The 20796-nt window shown below is 30.9% G+C and overlaps 1 protein-coding gene across 6 annotated transcripts in view; it reads right to left on the bottom strand.

Moving 5' to 3' along the window:
- The window catches only part of LOC145286061 (sentrin-specific protease 6-like), a 106301-nt gene extending 87840 nt beyond the window's left edge, over positions 1–18461 (bottom strand). The window contains exons 1-2 of one of the 6 annotated variants that reach the window (XM_080134734.1): positions 18022–18461; positions 5584–5676 (exon numbers count right to left, since the gene is read on the bottom strand). Coding sequence is in view for 1 of the 6 variants with exons in the window: in XM_080134730.1 (XP_079990856.1) it covers positions 17783–17798 (16 nt within the window). In the remaining 5 variants the exon portion in view is untranslated. Of the gene's footprint in view, positions 1–5583; positions 5677–17782; positions 17939–18021 lie in introns of those variants that run through there. The other 5 variants (XM_080134733.1, XM_080134731.1, XM_080134732.1 and 2 more) reach the window with 5 other exon arrangements.
- Between the last annotated feature and the right edge of the window lie 2335 nt (positions 18462–20796).

The following is a 20796-nucleotide window of genomic DNA, read 5'->3' as shown; positions in this document are numbered from 1 at the left end:
ACAGGTTTTTTGGGGCCCCCCCTCGAAGATAACTGATCAGTTGACCAACTTCTAGTGGTCCGTTTGACGTGAAATTTCGATATTTGTCATCCGGGTGATGGGGCTTCGATATGATACCAAATTTGTCAAGTTTGGTTCCGTCTTTCAAAAGTTTTAGCGTTACAAACAAACATACATACATACACACAGACGTTTGAGATTTATATATATAGATGGAAGAAATAAGTCACATATGTCATCATGATAGGCTTTTTAAGAAGTTCTCCAGTACCCACAAGTAGTTAATTTTAATCATCTAAATTAACTGGAATTATTGGGAGCTTATAATCTGAGATTTGTACATTTTTCTTTTTCTAGATTCCATTAAAGAATTTAGCTGGATCATATGGTTTACTATGAGTGTGGAAATTAGTAATTAAAAAAAATGAAAAATAAAAAAAATATATATCACTTAACTTTGAGACTTTAAATAATTTATATTTGAGATTTGTGACAATCAGATTTTTTTTGATTTTTTTTGCAAAGTACAGCTCTGACCTCCCTGGCCTTTTGTGTAGTGTGTGTAAAACTGCTTAATTATAAAGATTACAAAGATTTTTGATTGTGGTGTCAATCAGGTTGGTACCTAAATAACCTTGACATTGCTATTACAAGAAATAAAATCAGTTCCAGCTTCTCAAACTTTGGAAATTACTTGGTGAAGTCAGTGTGATAGGCTCCTGGATAGCTTTTATGGGTCTCAGCAGCAGAGCAGTTTCATCAGGGGTTCTGGTGATTTCTTTTGATTCTGCAACGGTCATATTTAGAGTTGCTAGGAATATGCTATGCCATAAGAGAATTGTAGTTGAGAAGCACTTTTAAGTGTTCACATCAGCAATCATGACTATCTGAAAGACTGATCATTGATTTACTGTGGCCATTGACAATTATGCCAATTAAACTTTTAAAGAATTTTTACCAGTTGGAAGATTTTTCAACAGCAATGCAATCCTCCATATTCTCAATAATCTCACTCAGGTTGAATGCACAGTTTATCAACCTAGATCTCTGAAGCTGGAAGCATTGCTGTTTTTTGCCATTTTTGTTCTCCCTATCAGGTAGATAGTAGTTTGGGAGATCCATTCTATCCCCCCTTCCCCCACCGGACTGCCTCCTAGACATCAGTTTAACAAGAGTCCCACTCCTATTTGATGGTCCATGATGTTCAGACTTGAAAAACAAGAGATACACCCTGTAAGGGTAGCTGCACATGAAACTGTGAGGCAAGGGTTATGCAATCCCCAAATACACCTCTCCTGAGTTGGTACTGCTTGAGTCCAGTGACATTTTAGTACTGACCAGGTTTAACTTCGGTGACCAAACAGAAACCGGAGTATCAATGTGATTATGCCATATGGTCCTCAATCCTCATAATCATTGAAATGTGCGGATCAACGATTATGAACTTTCAGTAAAATTTCTTGAGTGGTGTACAGTCGTAGTTCCCAATCTTAGCAAATGACTTTTCTGTTCTCTTTCAAAGGGCAGCAACCCAGAGGATAAGGATTACCAGGTGTTACTGATTATCTGTAAAAACTGCTAAAATGTGTACGACTATTTAACCCATAGGTGGGGTACTCTAAGATACTACCAGAGTTAGTGGGTTAGAGTGGACTTGGAAGAAATACTAAGGAGTGACTCCACTATCAAAGTTTGCAAATTGGGGTTCACACCAGTAGAATGGAGTTTTGTGTAATAAGCAGAACAAAAAATACTGACAGATAGAATTCCTGTCTGCAAAATCATTGATCCATCTAAATAAAGTTTTTAAAAATGTTGAAGAATTTGAATATCTTGAGTCAACTTTACTGTTAGAGGTCAAGGGAAGGACAAAATGTCTCCTGTCACTTACAACATTAAATCTGGCCTCAATCTGAGATCGTGGCACATATATCAAATACTGATCCAAAGCATTTTACAGTGCTGAAATGTGTCCGATTCACATGGAAATATAGTGGCAACTAGAAAAATTTGACCATTTCCATTTTTGTTAGATTATGAAAATACAAAATGTCTCCAAAGTCACTTTATGTGAGCACTACACACACAAAAAAAAAATGCTATGTTTCAATTTGTCATGCACACATCTGCTTTTCTTCAGTCATGTTCTATGTTGTTCTGCTGATGAATTTTTCAAACTGTGATCAGATTCACATCAACATTTACGATAGTGAAGATGGGAAAAGACCAAAATATGGCCGACAACAGTGGACTGGAAATCATTAGGTCAAGCATAAAAAAAATGTGGCATGGGCAACATTGGAGATACTTTCTGAATCAGATAAAGAATTGGCTCAACCTTTATTAGGCGATAGTCAATAAGCAAAAAAAAAAAAAAAGTAGTGGGATAAAAAGTTATTTCCATTTCTTAATCTAAAATTTTTATTATGGCTTTTCGATTTTTTTAAAATCAGAAACTAATGACAAATGAAATACTTATAAGACATAAAATAAATGAATTAAATCAACATAAATGAATTCCTTAAATAAAAGTAGTAATAAAAATATTTAAATGAAATATTTTTTAAGTAACCATTACTTTGATCTAAATAATTTCAAACTGAACCATGATCTCAACAATTTGGTTCAAGGTGTTCATAAACTTGCATAATGTCAGAGAACTAACCGTAAACATTGAGAAACTGTATTATCCATAATACTTAAAGCATATTTCAGTTTGATTAAAGAGGGAACAATAATATTTGTGCCAGACATCCCTAAAAGGAAACACAATGAATTTACAACAATAAAAAAATAATAAAAATGGTAATATGAGATTCAGGGATTGGAGCAGAAATAGACCAAGGTTTTCAGAATTTCAAATGTCACTTGATGTAGACTCCTCTCCTATTGAATTAATAAGTACATCCATGAGCCCCACCTCAATAATTGAACATTAAAAATGTAAAAAATAAAAATAAACAGTATTAGCAGATGAATGCCAGTTCACAATGTTCCTCATTCAATCAAAGCAACATTGATCCTTCTTACAAGTTTCTAAGTTTGTAAGCCAGTTATTAAAATAATTGAATATTCCAGCATGAATATTTTTCCAAATATTTCGAAATTTACTCGATGAAAGTGAAATTTATTTAAGATTAAATTTAGATTAGAAGTGCTGGTTTATATGGGGAACTAATGATTCAACGATTAATCACATTTACACAGTAACTTTACATTAATCATTATATTTTTAATTAAAGCATTGATTTAATATATCCAGAGGAAATAACTCATTTGGTAATTTTGCAGTATAGTTAACAAGTGAGAAAATAAAAAAATATGTATACAACAACTAATTTTAATCAAACGCATTAAAAAAATTTTTTTTTTTTTTTTTTTTTTTTTACTGACATATTTTTAGTGTTTGAAGCTTTCTTTTTCATCACAAGAACTAAAATGGTTGTCTTCAAAAGTTAAAATGTCTTAATAATTTATTAATCCTAAGTCCGAGTGACAAGCTCATCCCCATGGTTAGTGATGGGTTAAGTCATTTTTTTAAACTATATTTTCAGACTGAAATGATCAAAATGATAAGCAACCTCTTCATTTTTTTTATGCTAAATTCAGTTTCCACGCTTTAAAAGTATATAGGTCCATAGAAAATTAAATTTTAATGAGTTTAGTGAAAGTTATTAGTTGTATTTTTTTCTTAGCCGTTAACAAGATTGTGACCCATTTTGAAATTATAAATACTGTCGAGTTGATTGAAAAATGAAGGCAAAAAAGGACATATTTTAACGTCAATGATGAAAACAAGATAAACAGAACATCCATGGGGATGTGTAAAACATCATTATTACACATATTAATAGTGACGTCATCATTTCGTGTGTGTGTTAATTTCTATGGATAAGCGCTCGCGTTAATTGTTAATGGAGTAACGTTTTTTTTTTGCTATGGATAAAAATTATAAAAATTTCCTTTTATAAAACAAATACATTTTTATTAACGAACTACACAGACTAGAGTTAATAAAATAAAATAAATTTTAACGTCTTCTGTTGAACTTTTTATATCTTGATAACTAATTATTTCTGCAAAATTTCAATGCGATTTTTGTATTCAGCATAGTCGAAAACCTATAAAAGATGTCATTTAAAGAAAATTGTGGAGGTGGACCTAATATAAAAAATACCTATTTGGTAAAACCTGTTATTAAAAAAATTCATTTAAACTTCATATCGCGTAATATTTGAATTTAATATCATTTAAAGTTTTTTAAAAATAATTATTTTTTAGAACTGTTTTTTTTTTTTGTTGTAATTCGAATAATTATAATTATTATTACTGAGAAAAAAAATTATCAAGAAAAAGTATTTTTTTTGTTTTCTTTTAACCATAATACTGAATTTATGTTCAATTTTATTTACAACTTTGAGGTAAGTGAAATAAATAACAGGATTTTATATATATATATATATATATATATATATAAATTACTATTTTTTAATTATTTGATCTTTTCAGCTTTAAAAATGTTGAAACTTTTATCAACCGACATTTATTGTGTTTAGTTTTCGGACCATGACATATGGGGGGTGGGTAGAATATCTAAAAAAAAAAAAAAAGTATTTCCTCTAATATATTTAACGAAACCTACTTTTAATATGCAAGTTTATTCAATAATGAATATCGAAAATTTCAGGAAAATATGACTATTATTTGATTTTTACTAGATTTTTAAAACATGGGTGTGTGAACGGCTTAAAAAAAGTCACTACATAGGAACGTTGTTTTAAAGCATTGATAATGTAAACACGATTTTTGTCTCGCATTTTCATTATTTTTGTATGCTGTAAAAATTTTAAAAAATATTAGTAGTTTATTTGAAGCTTTTTCTTTTAAATAGTAAAAAAAGAAGTATAATATTAAATTAAATTACAATTACATCGTGTTACATATAGGGGGTTAAAACTGGCGCGCAGCGTTGGAGGTACCTACAGAACATTTTTTTAATCTTTTACCGTTTCGAGAAATTCGTAATCAGATGATTTTTTTTTTTACTCACAGAAACAGCGTTCACATGCATCATTAGGTGTATCAGAATTTTTGTAGGAATTTTTTACACCCCTAACACGAAACTGCGAATAGAATATAAAAAACTCATAATTTCTTTTAAAAGTGGGCTGTTTATTTTCTTTATGGATTATACTTCCAAAATAAACTATTAAAGTTGTTTTAAAAGTAATAGAAATATTTTTTATTTTTTAAAAAAACAGTAATGAAAATAATTGAATTTTACGAGCTCAGTATTTTTCAATTTTTAAACTTTAAAAATCTATCAAAACTTTTCTATTGATTAAATTTTTACAACATTTTCAGGGGCAATGTGAAATTTTATGCTCTTTCCAATAAACCTCATATAATATTTTAGACAAACGTTTTTTTTTAAATTCACGCCCCACCCCATTTTCAAGTGTCTATTAAAAGGTAAATAATTTACTCACCAAAGTTTTATATATCAAATTGAAGATAAAAGATCAATAAATAATATATTCAAATTTAAAACAAACAAAAAAAAGTGTTTTTTTCGAAATTTACCTGTAAAGTCCAAAGTTTAAAACCTTTTTTTAAAAAACCATGTTTGTTTTTTCTTTTGTTTTTGTTTTTTAAATGAAACCTTGGTCCTTGCTCCTTTAATTGAAAAAAAAAAAAAAAAAAAAAAGATTAGGGCTTGAATTACATTTTTCGACTAGTTATAAGCTTGGAAAGACAGGGGGTTGAATTAATTCACGCCTCCCATTTTGAAATGCATATTAAAAAGTAAATAATTTACTCACCAAAGTGTTATATATCACAAATTGAAGAGAAAAGGTCAATAAATAACATATTCAAATTTAAAACAAAAAAAAGTAGTGTTTTTTAGAAATTTACCCGTAAAGTCCGAAGTTTAAAACCTTTGAAAAAAAACAAAAAAAAAAACACGTTGTTTGTTTTTTTTAATGAAACCTTGGTCCTTGCTCCTTTAATTGAAAAAAAAAATTAGGGCTTGAATTACATTTTCCGAGGAGTTATAAACTTGGAAAGATGGGGTGGAATTATTCAATATTTTCCACAAAATTTCTGACACACCTAATGCATCATTACAAAAAAAAAAAAAGACCAGATTGAGAGAAAGTATTGATAATTTAGAAAAAAAAAAAAAAAATGCACCATAAGTGATTGTATAACGAATATAAAAGCGAAATGTGTTCATGAAATGATTGCAGTCACGTGGCCAGTTATGTCCAAAACCACGGCAGAAACTGACTGATTATAAAAAGCGATATATAGACACATATCACCATTTTCAGAATAAATGAAGCCAAATTTAGACAATATCAATTTATTGGTATTGTTGGAATATACAGCTCCTTTTCGCCAAAATTGATTTTTAATGGTCTAAAATGCTATAATATAAATTGACTACCTTCTTTGGCAATTTGATATTCTTAAATTACCAACTACGATTATTCTAAAAAAACTTGATTATTTTTTTTTTTTTAATTCAAACGTTTGAAAATGAGCAATACTTTTGGTGTAAAAAAAAAAAAAATAAAAAATAAAAATAACATGACCGCTAGTGATTAAAACATTTAATTAAAATTTGTTTCATAACACCTTGACCACTCTCTAATTTTGGTAGAGCACTCAGTCTCCATACCCCTGTTAAAATGAATATGCTATTTAAGTTGTTATTTGAATAAATCGACGATTATTACTTTGCAAAATATTCACAGTTTAAATAACCTTTTCGGATTTAGGGTTAGTGTTAAAGTTAAATATTATTATTATTATTATGAGATGCAGATGATTATTCTATAAAATTGCCCTGAAAACGCTAAATAAAAACACAATACCTATTTTCTTTTTCAGTTAATTATTTTAGCTGACCCTTCTACCCCTAAATAAAAAATAAATCACACTTGTTAAAAGATTTTAAAAAATACAGATGACTTTTCATGAAAATAGTTCTCTAACTTTGAATTATTGGTGCTTCTACACTTTATTGCCGAAATTGGAGACGCCATTTTTTTCATGCACTTGTTATCCAAATCCAGGGGAGACGTCATTATGGCCGAACGATTGCTTCCAGAAAGGGAAAGAATAAATTTACTAAAATTAACATTTATTACTTCCGGAAACTTGGTAAACCGATATTACTGGAGAAAATGAATCTTGACAATTCAAAAGAATGTTTAAAATTATTTATTTGTTTGAAAACACACACACACACACACACACAACCGAAAAAATAAACAAACAAACAAAAACTAATAAATGTTTTGGTTTGGTTTTCAAATGGCGCTCGTGCTCGCCCAGTTTAAACTATGTCATTTCAATTTTCTGTTTTTAATAAAAAAAAAAAAATGTTCCATGAAAAACTTTCCCGTTCTCATTAATTAAATCGAAACATTTCCAATTAAACAATTACGGATATATGTTCTCTTTCACTTTCTTTATTTACTTTTAAAGCAACATTGGACTTTTATAAAATAGTTTTATTTTTGTTTTATTTTTCCTAAAAAATAAATAATTTTAAACATTTTTTTGAATTGTCAAGATTCTAGTAATATTGGCTTACCAAGTTTCTAGAAGTAATAAATGATAATTATAGTTTAATTTAACGTTTCCGGAAGTAATAAATGTAAATTTTGGTAAATTTATTCTTTCAGCCATAATGATGTCTCCCCTAGATTTGTATAGCAGGTGCGTGAAAAAAAATGGCGTTTCCAATTTCGGCAATAAAGAGTAGAAGCACCGAATTATTTTACTAATAAGTGAAACAAAAAAATAAGAAATCTGTCAAAAGCGAACGAGGCAAAAATAATTTTTTATGCGTTAACACAAGTCAGGTCGAAATATGCGATTTCAGATTTGACCACCATGACCGGGAAATCCCAAGCCTAATCAAATATAAATTTTTATTTTAACTTAAGAAATAAAATTAAAATAAAGAATCAATTTTATCCAAAATATGTGCAGAAATCAAACTAAATACGAGATTAACGGTCTATAAAATAATAACCAATCTAACATAGTTGTTTACGAGTCGTAAACTTTACGACTGTAAGCAAATCAAATGTGCGTAAAGCATTTGACATTATTATTATTATTATTATCATCATCATTATTAAATATTTAAACTAGCGGTATATTTATATTTAGCGCATTTCCGTAAATGTTGGCTCGGGCTTAATAATCACGCACAAATTTAATCAGTTCAACCCTGTCCTCTTAACAGTTTCCTTCACACTTAAAAAAAAAAAAAAACATTCTTACAACTTTATTGAAAAGACAAAACATAAAGACATTCAAAAGTTTTCCTAACAATAAACATTAACTTACAAAAAAAAAAAAAAAAACATTCCTTACGAGTCGATTCTCTTGAAAAAGAAGAAAAAAAAATGTTGGTATTTTTTTTACGACCTGCTCCAGCGTACCACCCTCATGTTAAGAACGGCTTTCGAGATTGGGGGTGTTTATTTCGAAAGCCTAACATGAGAGGTTGGGGATGTTTATACTACGTTGGGCAGGTCGTAAAAAATACCAAAATATTTTTATTTAAAACAAAAATATTTATTCATGAAACTTACTATATATTTTATTGTATTTCCATAGTATGCTATAAATGTTATTTTTTTTATTTATTATTTTGATAGGCGCTCGCAGCTGCCGATGGAGCCAGAGTCAACAGACAGCACGGAAATCCAGTGTGCTAAATGCAGAAGTATCAAACTAGCTATAACTACCCGGCGTTGCTACGAACTCTTTGATTAAACCAAATTATTATAAATATATAGCTAATTTTATTGATGTAATGTTAAAATTGTTTGATCTAAATAAATTCCAATATTTTATTAATACATGAAGATTTGCTAAGAATTTCTATTCGCTAGTTTAAATGTTTAAAGATTAAAATGGTTGACTTGTTTACGAAGAAACTAAAATGCACTGTGATGAACTTAATTTCATAATTATTTTTTAATTAACAATTTTTAAAATTCGGTTTAGGACTTTACTCAGTTGTTTCTTCATACTAATCGATTAAAAAGATATAGGTCAATCACGTAAAGGTGACACGCACACACAAACACAGGTGATGATTCAATGATGCGATGCAGAAGAATAGGCGATTCAAAGTCGGCAGCAGTGTCAGATAAAATAAATTGTATTATACTTGTTTATAGTATTATAAAATATATACTACTTCATGAAGCATTTGATTTCTTTATATATATATATATTATTTTTTAGAAAACGAATTTTTTTTTATCTGACATTCTGACTATTCTTCTGTATCACCGATACTCACCACGAGAAGTAGTAACAATATTCTAAATAGAAAAGACGAATCAAATTACAGCATGATTTTTGGTTTCGCACTTTTCAAATCTTACTTTGAATTTTTATGCGAACTTATACTTTTATAAACTAGACTATAGGCGTTAATATCATGTGGAAAATACTAAATGAAATGTGAAAATTTTTAGGCAGTTTTAATTTTTAATGTATTCATTATACAATTGATTTAATGTACAAATACTGAAAATATTACAAATGCGAAAATTGGTATGTTTTTAAAAATCAGGAATGGAGGGGGGCGGGCTTTGTTTACATCGAAAATTGGAACGTTGGCTAATTTTGTTTTTCTTCACAAATTTAAATTAAACTGTTTAATCAAAGGCCGAGACTTTACACGATTATGAACATGTGAACAAAACGAAGGCCATTTTTTTTTTTTTCTTGTGCCTTTCTTCAGTTGGATTTACGATAGGGAGGTGTAGGTGTGCAGTCTGACGGGAGAGCCAACATACACATCCAACCAAAATGCTAAATTCGCCCTCGTGCAAGAGCGAAGTGTTATAAATAAAACGATAATCTATTTTTGTGATTATAATTCGCTTCCAATTTGAAAAACTTTTTTTTAGTTCCGTTATTCACAGTTGAGGAAGTTATGAGGGTTTTGCTTTTCCAATAAATACCATTATTTTGTTATTTAACATCCTCTTCTCCCCCCCCTCGTTTTATTAAATAAAGTTAAATATTTACCTGCCTTCCCATGAGGGCAGATTTACAAGATCAGTTTTAATGTCTGGACATTTGGATTAGGACAAAACTAAAAATTGTCTAAGTCTAGAAAAGATTTCTGCTTCAGGCTTCACTGAGAACAGAAAAGGTGAAGTATACTATGAGAACATATACTACACTTTCTCGGTGAAGAGCTACGTAGAAAGTTTTTTTAATAAGTTAAATGGTTGTTTATTTTCAAAAATGAAGGTAATTTAAAAATAAATAAAATTCTGGCTATTTTTGAGTAAGAAAACATTTTGTGAAGTTTGAAAATTTATTTAATCTGGCATGGAAATTAGAATTTAGAAGAAAAACAGACACGATTGGAAGTAACAAAAAATAAATGGATAAAAAATATCTCGAAACAAAAGTCAGTTTAGCTTTTGTTTCACTGTAATTAACTGGCAGTGACAGTATTAGAAGCAAAATGTTGTTCTTTGTTTGTTTTTTTGTTTGTTTTAACCTCGGTCAGTGAAGGCGGAAATCCTTCTGACTGAGATATTTTTCTTTTTCCTTAATATTTGTCTCAACCATAGTACTCCTTTTTTAGCAGAGCTGGAGGTGGACCACCCGCCCCCACATTCAAAACCGACATTGTGTTTAACTCTTTCCTTGTGGGAAGACAAGTAAATATTGACTCCTCTTTGTATATGTAGTTCTAGCGTCAACACAACTTTGATAAACTTAACACATTTAAATTATTTTGTACTTTTAATCGAATATAAACAAAAGTGAAACTGCAACTGCACTTTTGTTCATTTAAATATTCGACTAGATTGCGTTGAAGTGGTAGTACTTTAAATTACTTTTAAATCAGATTTAAATCCACCAGAATGCATCTCGATTTCTAAGTAAACAAGTTAAGCAATAGCAGTTGAAATCAAATGATACTGTGCGTCTTTTCGGAATTTGGAAATCTTTAAACTGCCGAACAGAAATTTATTTCTGGCACTTATGCAGAATACAGACCGCAGTGAAATAATATTTAGAACAGTAAAACCATTCTTAACATGGGGAGGGGAGGTCTTTTTTTTTAACTATTCTGTAACTCACAGTTTAATAATAATAAATACTGTAAAGATTGAATTTAACTTAAAAATCTTGTCGAAAAAATTAAAAAATAACACAATCCGTATTCTGCATAAGTACCCAAATTTTTAGCAAATACTCAAGTATTAGTCTCAGAATCTAATACAATTGAATGCAATAATGTTATTGTTATAGAGATCAAAACATTTACAGAATTAGTTATATGTTTATATTTGGTTTTAAAATCACGGTAATAACAACACATTAAAAATTGAAATAAAAATAAGATAACATGGAAACGCCGGACAGATAGTTTTAGCTTTCGTCAAGCGCAAGCGTCGCACTTCTGTGTTTTTAAAAAGTCATTGACCGAAAGTGACGTCAGATATTTTAAGGTACGGATGACCAATGCTGTATTGCTGTATATAATGTAGTTTTATTTTTATAATGGCTTAAAAAAGTTTTTATTCAGTCTTTATTTGAACTTTTATAACAAAACTATATAATCGGCGCGAGCAAAAATAGAGGGACCAAGTTTTGAAAGCCGATTTATTTTTTTGTAGGTTTCCGACTACTTTTTGATTGTATTTGAAAGATTAAGGACTAAACTTAATTTACTAAAGTAAAAAAATATTTGTACACGTGAAAAAAAAGTTATGAAAAATGTTTTCACGGCGAGCTAAATTTTGAAGTTAAATAAATTCATTGTAAAAAGCTTTTAGAAGATAGATAGTTTTCTGGATCTATTTCAAAAATAATTAGTAAAGTCCTAAGATATTGAATTAAATAAAAAAAATACCTTGTTTGTGCAAAATAAAAAACCCAAAAAAACTTAATTATCCCTCAAAAAGCAAGTAATTTACCGTTCACCAAAAACGCCACAAACTAAAAAAAAAAAAATGTAAACACGATTATAAGGAGGCCCAAAATTTCAGCCAATCGAAATGAAGTCATAATAGTAAAAGGAGGTAGGGGTGTCAGATCCCCCCTCCCCCAGACGTGCATCCTGGATGCACTGCATCCATGCATTCCTATTCTGAACATTTGTATCAATTTCTATCATTTTTTAATTTAATTATTTTTTATATTTCTGTTTTTAAATTATTTTTTTTTAATTGTTGTTCGAGATTATATAAAAATTATGTTATGCCGAGAGTTTCACATTCTTGCGAGCAAGGAAATTAAAATCTTGCATGTAAAAATTATACGAAATCTGTAATTTAAAAAAAAAATATATATATATATATATATATATATATATTTGCTATTATAATTGTTTTTGTGTGAAAATATTAAATAAACAATGCTTAATTCAATGATAATATAGTTCGAGAAATTAATTTTTCTTTGAGTTATATCGAATTCATTAACACGGATTTTAGGGGCTTTTTTTGTTCCTGTAAAAATTATTTTTTTTATTGTTACAAATTACGATGCTTTATTTATATAAAATAAGACAGATGATGAGGGGAGGTTCTGTCATGATTTTGCCATTGCCTATGACTTCACTCAGATTGTTCGTGAGCCCACCAGTGTGCCCGATACTATCGGTCAGTATGCAAGCCTTCTAGATCTTTTTCTCTCAACTTCTCCTGAGCTATGTTCATGTTCTGTTCTATCTCCTCTGGGATCCTCCGACCATTCCGTTGTATCAGTTATGATAAAAATGAAATGTAATAAGTCTTCAGACGTACCTCTCCATCGTACTGTATACCGATACTCTATGGCTGACTGGGATAGCTTCCATACATTTATATCTGATCAACCTCTGCATTCCATGTTTAAAAAGGATGTGTCCTCTAGGTGCTAGTGTGCTTACTGATCCACGCTATTTTTTTTAAATCGTATTTCCAAGTTTAATTAAAGTTTTATGAGATGTTTTTTTATTCAATTGTAAGGTTAAAGTATAGAATAGGTACAAAACACCTCCCCCCCCATGTTAAGAATGGCTTTTTAAATAATAACGTTATTTCAGCACAGATCAATAAGTGCATTAGTACCGTCCTCTATAGTATCAGACCTGACCGAATGGTTAATTGTAAGCATAGACCGTTTCATACCATCCAAAAAATTCCAACAAAAACCTAACAGCCAGCCATGGTTCTCCCCAGAATGTGCAGCTGCCATCGCACACAGAAATCACTTTTTCCATAGGTACAAACGTAATAAATGCACTGAGACTAAAGCTGCTTTCAGGACTGCCAGCAACCACTGTAAAAGAGTAATAAAAAATGCAAGAGAGCTATATGCTCAGTCTGTTAAATCCAAAGTAGCTGAGCAGCGGCTTGGTTCCCACCAGTTTTGGCAAATAACAAATAGGATCCTGAACAGAAGTGTGTGTTCTATCCCAACTATTATCAATGGACTAGAGGTCATCTCATCAGCATCAGACAAGGCCAAACTATTTGCCAAGAACTTTGCAGCTAATTCTATCCTATGCGACGAAGGCCATCAACTCCCCGTATTTCCTCCTATAACAAACATGCTATGCAACATACAAATATCTGTGCATGAGGTCGCCAAACTAATCAAGAACCTTGATTCCAGTAAAGCAACTGGCCCTGACGGCATTCCAATTATAGTGTTAAAAAAGCTTCAACCAGAACTTGCCTCCATACTTACAAAACTGTTTAAGCGTTGCCTTAAGGAGAAGTGCTTTCCAAAACCCTGGAAAATCTCATCAGTATGCCCTGTATTTAAAAATTCAGGTGATAAGTCATTTCCCTCTCAGTACAGACCAATAAGTCTCTCCTGTGTGTCAAGAGTAAGTTGTTGGAATCCATATTAAATAGAGAAGCAGTAAACCACCTCGGCAGAAATAACCTTCTTAATGACACACAATATGGTTTCCATTCTGGTAGATCTACAGCAGATGTGCTCACAGTTATATCAGAATTAGTGAATCTCTCGACATAGGCTTCATTTCTGGGGCAATTGCTCTTGACATATCGTTAAGGTATGGCATAAAGGCCTACTTCACAAGATTTCCAGCTACGGTATAACTGGAAATGTTTTCTCAATCATTAAATCATTTCTCTCTGATAGGCTCATAAGAGTAGTGGTTGATGAGCAGAAATCAGAGGCCTGCAGTATTAATGCTGGAGTCCCTCAGGGGGTCCATCCTGGGCCCAACTCTCTTCCTGATCTACATCAATGATCTCCCAAAACACATACTTAAATCATTCATTGACATCTATGCTGATAACACGAACATCTATGGCAACATATCAAAGGCGGTCAATGACAAAGTTCTATCTGATTCTCTCTCCTCTGATCTTGAGTGCGTTGTACAGTGGGGGGAAGAGGTGGCTGGTTACTTTTAATGCATCTAAAATCAAGCTCCTATCTTTACATCATCAACGCTCTGATCCACATCTGGCATTAATTGAAATGGATGGCTCTCATCTAGGGGAGTCCCCATGTTTTGATAAGCTTTTGGGTTTGACCTTTACTCCTGATCTGAAATGGAATACGTACATCAAGTCTGTGGCCAAGGTCGCTGGGAAAATGGTGGGATCCTTCTACCACTCCAGAAGATATCTCACTACTGATGCAATTCTCTATATAAAAGCCAAGTACATCCAAGGATGGAGTACTGCTGCCACATCTGGGCAGGAGCTGCTAAAAACAGCCTATCCTGCCTTGACAGAGTGCAAAATAGACTTTGTGGCTTAATGGAGGATGCTCTTATCTCTTCCCTGCAATCTCTCTCCCACAGAAGAGACGTTGTGAGCCTATCTTTGTTTTATCATTATCTCCATGGCAAGTGCTCGTCTGAGCTCCAATCTCTGGTCTTCCCTTGCCAATCTTTCACGATAAACACCCATCTAGCTGAAACCACTGTCAATAATTTTCCCCACTCTTTATCTGTGCCTAAATCAAAACGTAGATTCCATGAACAAAGCTTCTTTCTTAGAACTGCACGCTTGTGGAACTCTCTACTGCTTGCCTGTTTCCGACCCGACTTCAACTTGAATGTCTTCAAGTTCAACATAAACAAATTCCTGATGAACTGCCCCCTTAAGTAAATGACACTTTATCAAATCTCCAATACTAACGAATACTACAACACTATCCCACTGATTACTGTATACGCAATAACCCTTATCCCCGAGTGGCTTCTGGGCCTTGATAAGTGGTGACCTAAAGAAATATATATATATATATATATATATATATATATATATATATATATATATATAAAGCAAAAATAAATTCTTGCGTTTTTTATTTACTACTGAAAATTATAACTTTAGTAGAGGTAATTTTTGTTTAAACAAAATACATTTTCACTCAGATTTAAATAAAAATAATTAATGCATTATATTCCGCGATCATTATTTGATAAATACTGAAAATTTCATTAAAATTGGTTAATTTCCTGAGTTTTGGTGATTTTTTAAGTAAAGGGAGGAGTCAATCAATGTTTATACATTTTGAGCATCAGTTTGCCCGTACAGTTCATAAATATTTATGAACTGTCTTTTTTTTTTCTTTCTTTTTTTTTTTTTTTTTAAATCAAACATCAGATGTTGGGATTTTTTTTTTATTTATTTATTTTTTACAAACATAAAAATAATTTCTAATAAATTTTATGAACCGTTTCTTTTTTTTTATTAAAAAGTTCATAAATATTTAAAAAAAAAAAAAAAAAAAGTTTATAAATATCTTTATAAGTTCTATTTTTGTTTGATGTAAAAAAAATAAATACAAACACCTGATGTTTAATTGAAAAAAAAAAAAAGTTCATAAACATTTTTATTATAAAGGTTATAATTTTTTTGTTACAAAAGTTCACATAAAGATTGAATAAAACTACTTTTTAAGTAAAAAAAAAAAAAAAAAACATTAGTGTTGGTCATCCGTACCTTAAAATGTCTGACGTCACTTGCGCCAAATGGCTTTGTAAACAAAGAAGTCCCAATCTTAACCAAAATCGAAATACATTTTTATAAGAATTTTCGCTAAAAGTGTAGAATATTTACTACTATTAAAAAAAAAAAAAAAAAAAAAAAAAAAAAAAAGCAGTAAATAATAATAAACACATACTAAACTCGTAGAATCTACCGACCTCTGTGTGCTGAAACATTTGCGTTTTTCTTATTGCAAAATGTTAGTTCAATCAAAGAGCTCCTCCCGAACTTAGGGCAAGTTTTTTGTGCTTATGCACTTTTGTTACTCCGCTATTTTTAAAGATTTTTGGTTAAATTCAAGTTTCACGATATCTTTAATAAACTGTTAGGTAGAAACACAATAGTTGCAAAATACCCTCCCCTCTCAATGGCTTTCAAAATAACGTTATTATTTCAGCACGGTAACAAAAGTGCATAAGTACCGTTATTTTTTTATTAACATTTTTCAGGAATACTGCCCTCCCCAGTTAAACGGACATTTTTTATTCGTGGGTTGTAAAAACACAACAAAAATTGACGCATTTTTTACAATAGTCCAGACAACAGAAAAGGAGTAATAAATAAATAAATAAATAAAATAAATAAATAAATAAATGATAGAACATTACATTTTCGCACGATTGAATGCATTTCTACCAATATTTTGTTTAATTTTCGATTTCTGAGCGATTACTTCGAGTTCAAGTAGCTGTAATCAAATCATTTTTTTTTTCGTTAACTCAGACTTGGCACTACTTTTGTTTCCAAATAAATAAGTTAAAAAAAAACAAACAAAAAAAACTTATCCAGGTAGGTAGAGGAATAACTTAAATTGCCTTTGATAACAATTGTTGTACATTTATTTTTTCACTCCTTGTTGTTTTGTTGTAGTAAGCAATAAAAAAAAACTTAAAACAGTTTCAACACGTTAAAAGTATACAGGTCGATAGATAATTTTACTACGTTCTTATAGTTTCTTTGGAAGTTTTGTGTGGGTTACTAAGAATAATCTATTTGGCTTAGGGCTTGTAAACAAAACCAAATAAATATTTTAATATCTTAAAATTGAAAGTAAAAATCTTTTGATCCCAAATTTTTCAATTTCTATTTTGGTAAACAATTCAGTTTCAAAATAAATAACGATTGCCAAAGAAAGCATCTGTTCGAATCGGAACACAAGGAAAATTAAATTTCATGTTCTTTTATGCGGAAAAAAATGTAATGATCCTTAAAAATTATCACAATTAGTTTGATTACAAAATGCAATTCAATTAAAAAACAAATAAAATACAAATTTGGTTGCAAATTAAATGACCAAAATTTTTGTCAAATATACTAATAAAATAAATATTGAAAAGCTCGTTTGTCGGTTCAGTTTTTCTTGGTATGCAAATGAAATTGACGACAGATTTTATTTTGAAAACAAAGAAAACTTCGAGTCTTTTCGATTTTAAGCGCAACCATTAAAACAATATTTTATATCTTAAACGGTAAAAACACGGTAACAAAATGTCGAAATAAAGTGATCCTAAGGAAGACATCATACACGAAAGACGAAGTGTGTATTTACAGACACACATAAGTTGTGGTCAAAAAGTTGGGGTTCACTTAATAATTATAGACTTGTTAAGTAGTGATCCCCCAGTTAATGGCCACTTGCCCGTAGGTATGGGTTTGTCGGCTTCCGGGAGAGGTAATTTTGAGCAAGTCCAACTTCTGTCGGATATTTTTTTTTATCAGTAGAAAAGATAGATAAAGATAAATACCTTGAAGCATAGACATAATTGTAGGCCTACACACTGTCTATGTATAACACAGTTTCTGTTTAACTGGAGACATTCTCATTGTTGTATAAACTACAGATAACATTAACTGGTAAGAAGGAAAATGGCGAATCACAACCGATTAAACAATTTTTAAGTACCTTACTTACGGAAGGCCAATAGTAACAGAAATACATCTTACACGTTCTCCGACAGACAGCCAACATAACAAAAATACGCACCCTTTGATTATGTATCCGATCTTTAATGAATACATATTTAAGTTATATCCAGAAAATATGATCAGTGGAAGAAAGTAATCAATCGTAAAACCAATAGTACAAAAATATTGAGTGACGTAATTATACTTATTGTGTCCGTTATGTGCTACCGTACACGAATTCCTACCTTTTGGTTTAAACTTCCGGTGTCTAGTCGACGTCAATGTAGTGATGTGCGTTTTAGCAAATAAATCCCTAAATAATGTCGTCCATATCGGCCGATATTTCCTTTTAGTTGAATAGTTAGTATATAGTTGAATTACTCTGCATAAATAGTTGATTTTGGTAGCGTTATTTTGGCTTGCTTCTTGATGAAAAATCGCAAGACGAAGTTAAAGGTAGACGGATTGATAATGGCGATCCCGCTTAAAGGGACGTCACCCTCAACACATGGCGAAAATGGAAGAGAAAAAAAATTGATTACCTTATATTAAAACTCTGTTTCACACTCATTTTTGTCTTTTTCATATTAAAACTAAGTAGAAGCACTCGCCTTTACTTTATTATTTTTAAATTCTAACCAACATATATATTTAAAGCAAGTAAAATAAAAAATCAAACTGTTACTGTGTGTTGAGTTAGAAAAGAAAAGTGTTTTGTTTCTTAAATCTACTACAAGGGAAATTTTCTTGAGTTTAAGATAAAAATTCATTTAATAAAAAAAATCATTTATAATGTCATAAGTTTCCAGTGTTGATTATTATGAAACATTGCCGCACGCATCAGCTATTTTATTTTGACCGGCGACACCGGTTTGTCTTCATTCCAGAAAAAGGAAAGAAATCTATTTTCTCCTCGCAAATATTCGTCTGCTCTTTTCTTACTGAAATGTGTTCGTTATTACTGTGACTCGACAAAACGGGTTGGGGGGGGGGGGTACATGGGATGCTTATATCTATGTTCCTTATATTACAGCTGGGTGCCACTTAAAATTTAACTGTTTAAGTTAACCTTATTTCAATAAGTTTCGCCTAAGTTTTGATTATAATTGATTAAGATTTAAGTAAAAATGCGAAATAGTTAAAAGCTAAATAACTTATACCAAACGCAGTAGATTTGAATTATATGCTTTTAACGTGCTAAAATTTAGTTTTAGCACGTTAAAAGCATATAATTAAAAAAAAAAAGAAAGAAGACTTGTTATTTTCAAAATTTTATTGCGTTCAAAGCGGTCACAAAAAAGATGTCCGCCTGGCGTTTAATTGTTGATGGGGGAGGAGGGGAGCAGCGTATAGAGATAGTAAAAAAAAAAAAAAAAAAAAAGGACTTATTCTACCAGTAACCCTAAATTTGAGTGGAAAGCCCGGACTTCTGTGGTGAAGTCATTTTTTTTTCTTTAATAAGTCATGAAGCCCCTTAACAGTTAAAAGATAGGTAGCCATCTTTTTTATCCTTTAAAGACAGTTTAAATTTTTTTAATTTAAGTTTCAGAGAGTATAGCACCGTGCAAACCTGTAATTCAAAAGATTTGAAGAACACTTATTCTATGCAAAAAGTTTGCCACTATGTCCAACGACGGTTACCAAGGTACTAACAAAAAAAAAAAAATGCAGTAAAAAAAAAAAAACGACCGTCTAGAAGATAAAATAATTTATAGAGCAAAAAAAAGGTAAAAAAAAAAAAAAAAAATGATTCAAATAAGGAAATGTAAAATGTTTACTTGCGTCTGCAACTGCTAAATTTGTCCCTTTAGCAAGGTCCAACAGACTAAGTAACTATATTTAAAAAAAAAAACAGTAGAGAGAGTGAAGAATAGAAGAAGGAAAGAGATATAGATAGGAAGAAGTCATTTACTGAAACGCTTTTTACAATGGACGACCATATTATCCTTTTATGTGTGGACGAAAATAAGTCAACATAAACTACTTCCCCTTAATCATTGCAATATCTCTTTTTGACTTTGGGTAAATAAATCCATGTTTGTTCCCTGTAAATGACGAAAATAAAACCACAAATGTTCAATCCAAGTTCATTTGGTATATCCCGTCATTTTGTCTCTTTGGTAGCCGAATTTCCACCACCTCGCTTGGCAGAATTTCCTTTCTTATCATGCACATTGAAGTTGACTTTCCGTTTGTAATCTGGCTAAACTTAGCCTCGCAGCATTTCGACCTCGTGTATGCCATTGAACAGCTGCTTCATTCCTAGAAGAAATATTCTGTCTTTTACCCTCCGGTGCATGAATGCTACTAATCTTTACTGATGTCTTCTTCTTTGCCTTTTTATAATCTAGTCACAACATCTGGATAAACATAATCTTCCCTTGGTTAGCTTATTTCCAAACTTTCTTGATTTCCAACTGTTTTAAAGCCCAGTTAAGACTATTTCTGATTTTTACATCTTTTTTGACAGGGACAAAGTTTACATGTCCCGCACCAGTGGACGCTGAAACCTCAACTAGCAAAATAACGCAAATCTTCAAAAACCAAGTGAGAACTTCTCAAACCAATCAGTGAGTAAAATGTAGTCACATGATACAGCAATCATCATCACATCAGAAATAGATAAAGGAGTAAGAATGAAGAAGAGGAAAAAGAGAGGAAGAAAGATTAAACAGGAATAAAATTCCAACAATTCTCATCATTGGATGAGTGATAGGATACAAGTAAACATTGATACTGTACAGGACTCATTTGGATGGAGACAAAAGAAATCACTTTGATGGTGCATTCAAGATTTGGAAATCTCTCAAAAGTCTTTGAGGCATGTTTTAAAATTCAATTTTCACTTATATTC

This window comes from Euprymna scolopes, chromosome 10, assembly GCF_053919585.1.
Source record: "Euprymna scolopes isolate OS-2025 chromosome 10, ASM5391958v1, whole genome shotgun sequence".
NCBI classification, from domain to species: Eukaryota; Metazoa; Mollusca; class Cephalopoda; order Sepiida; family Sepiolidae; genus Euprymna; species Euprymna scolopes.
This window is presented reverse-complemented; position numbering and strand designations above follow the sequence as displayed.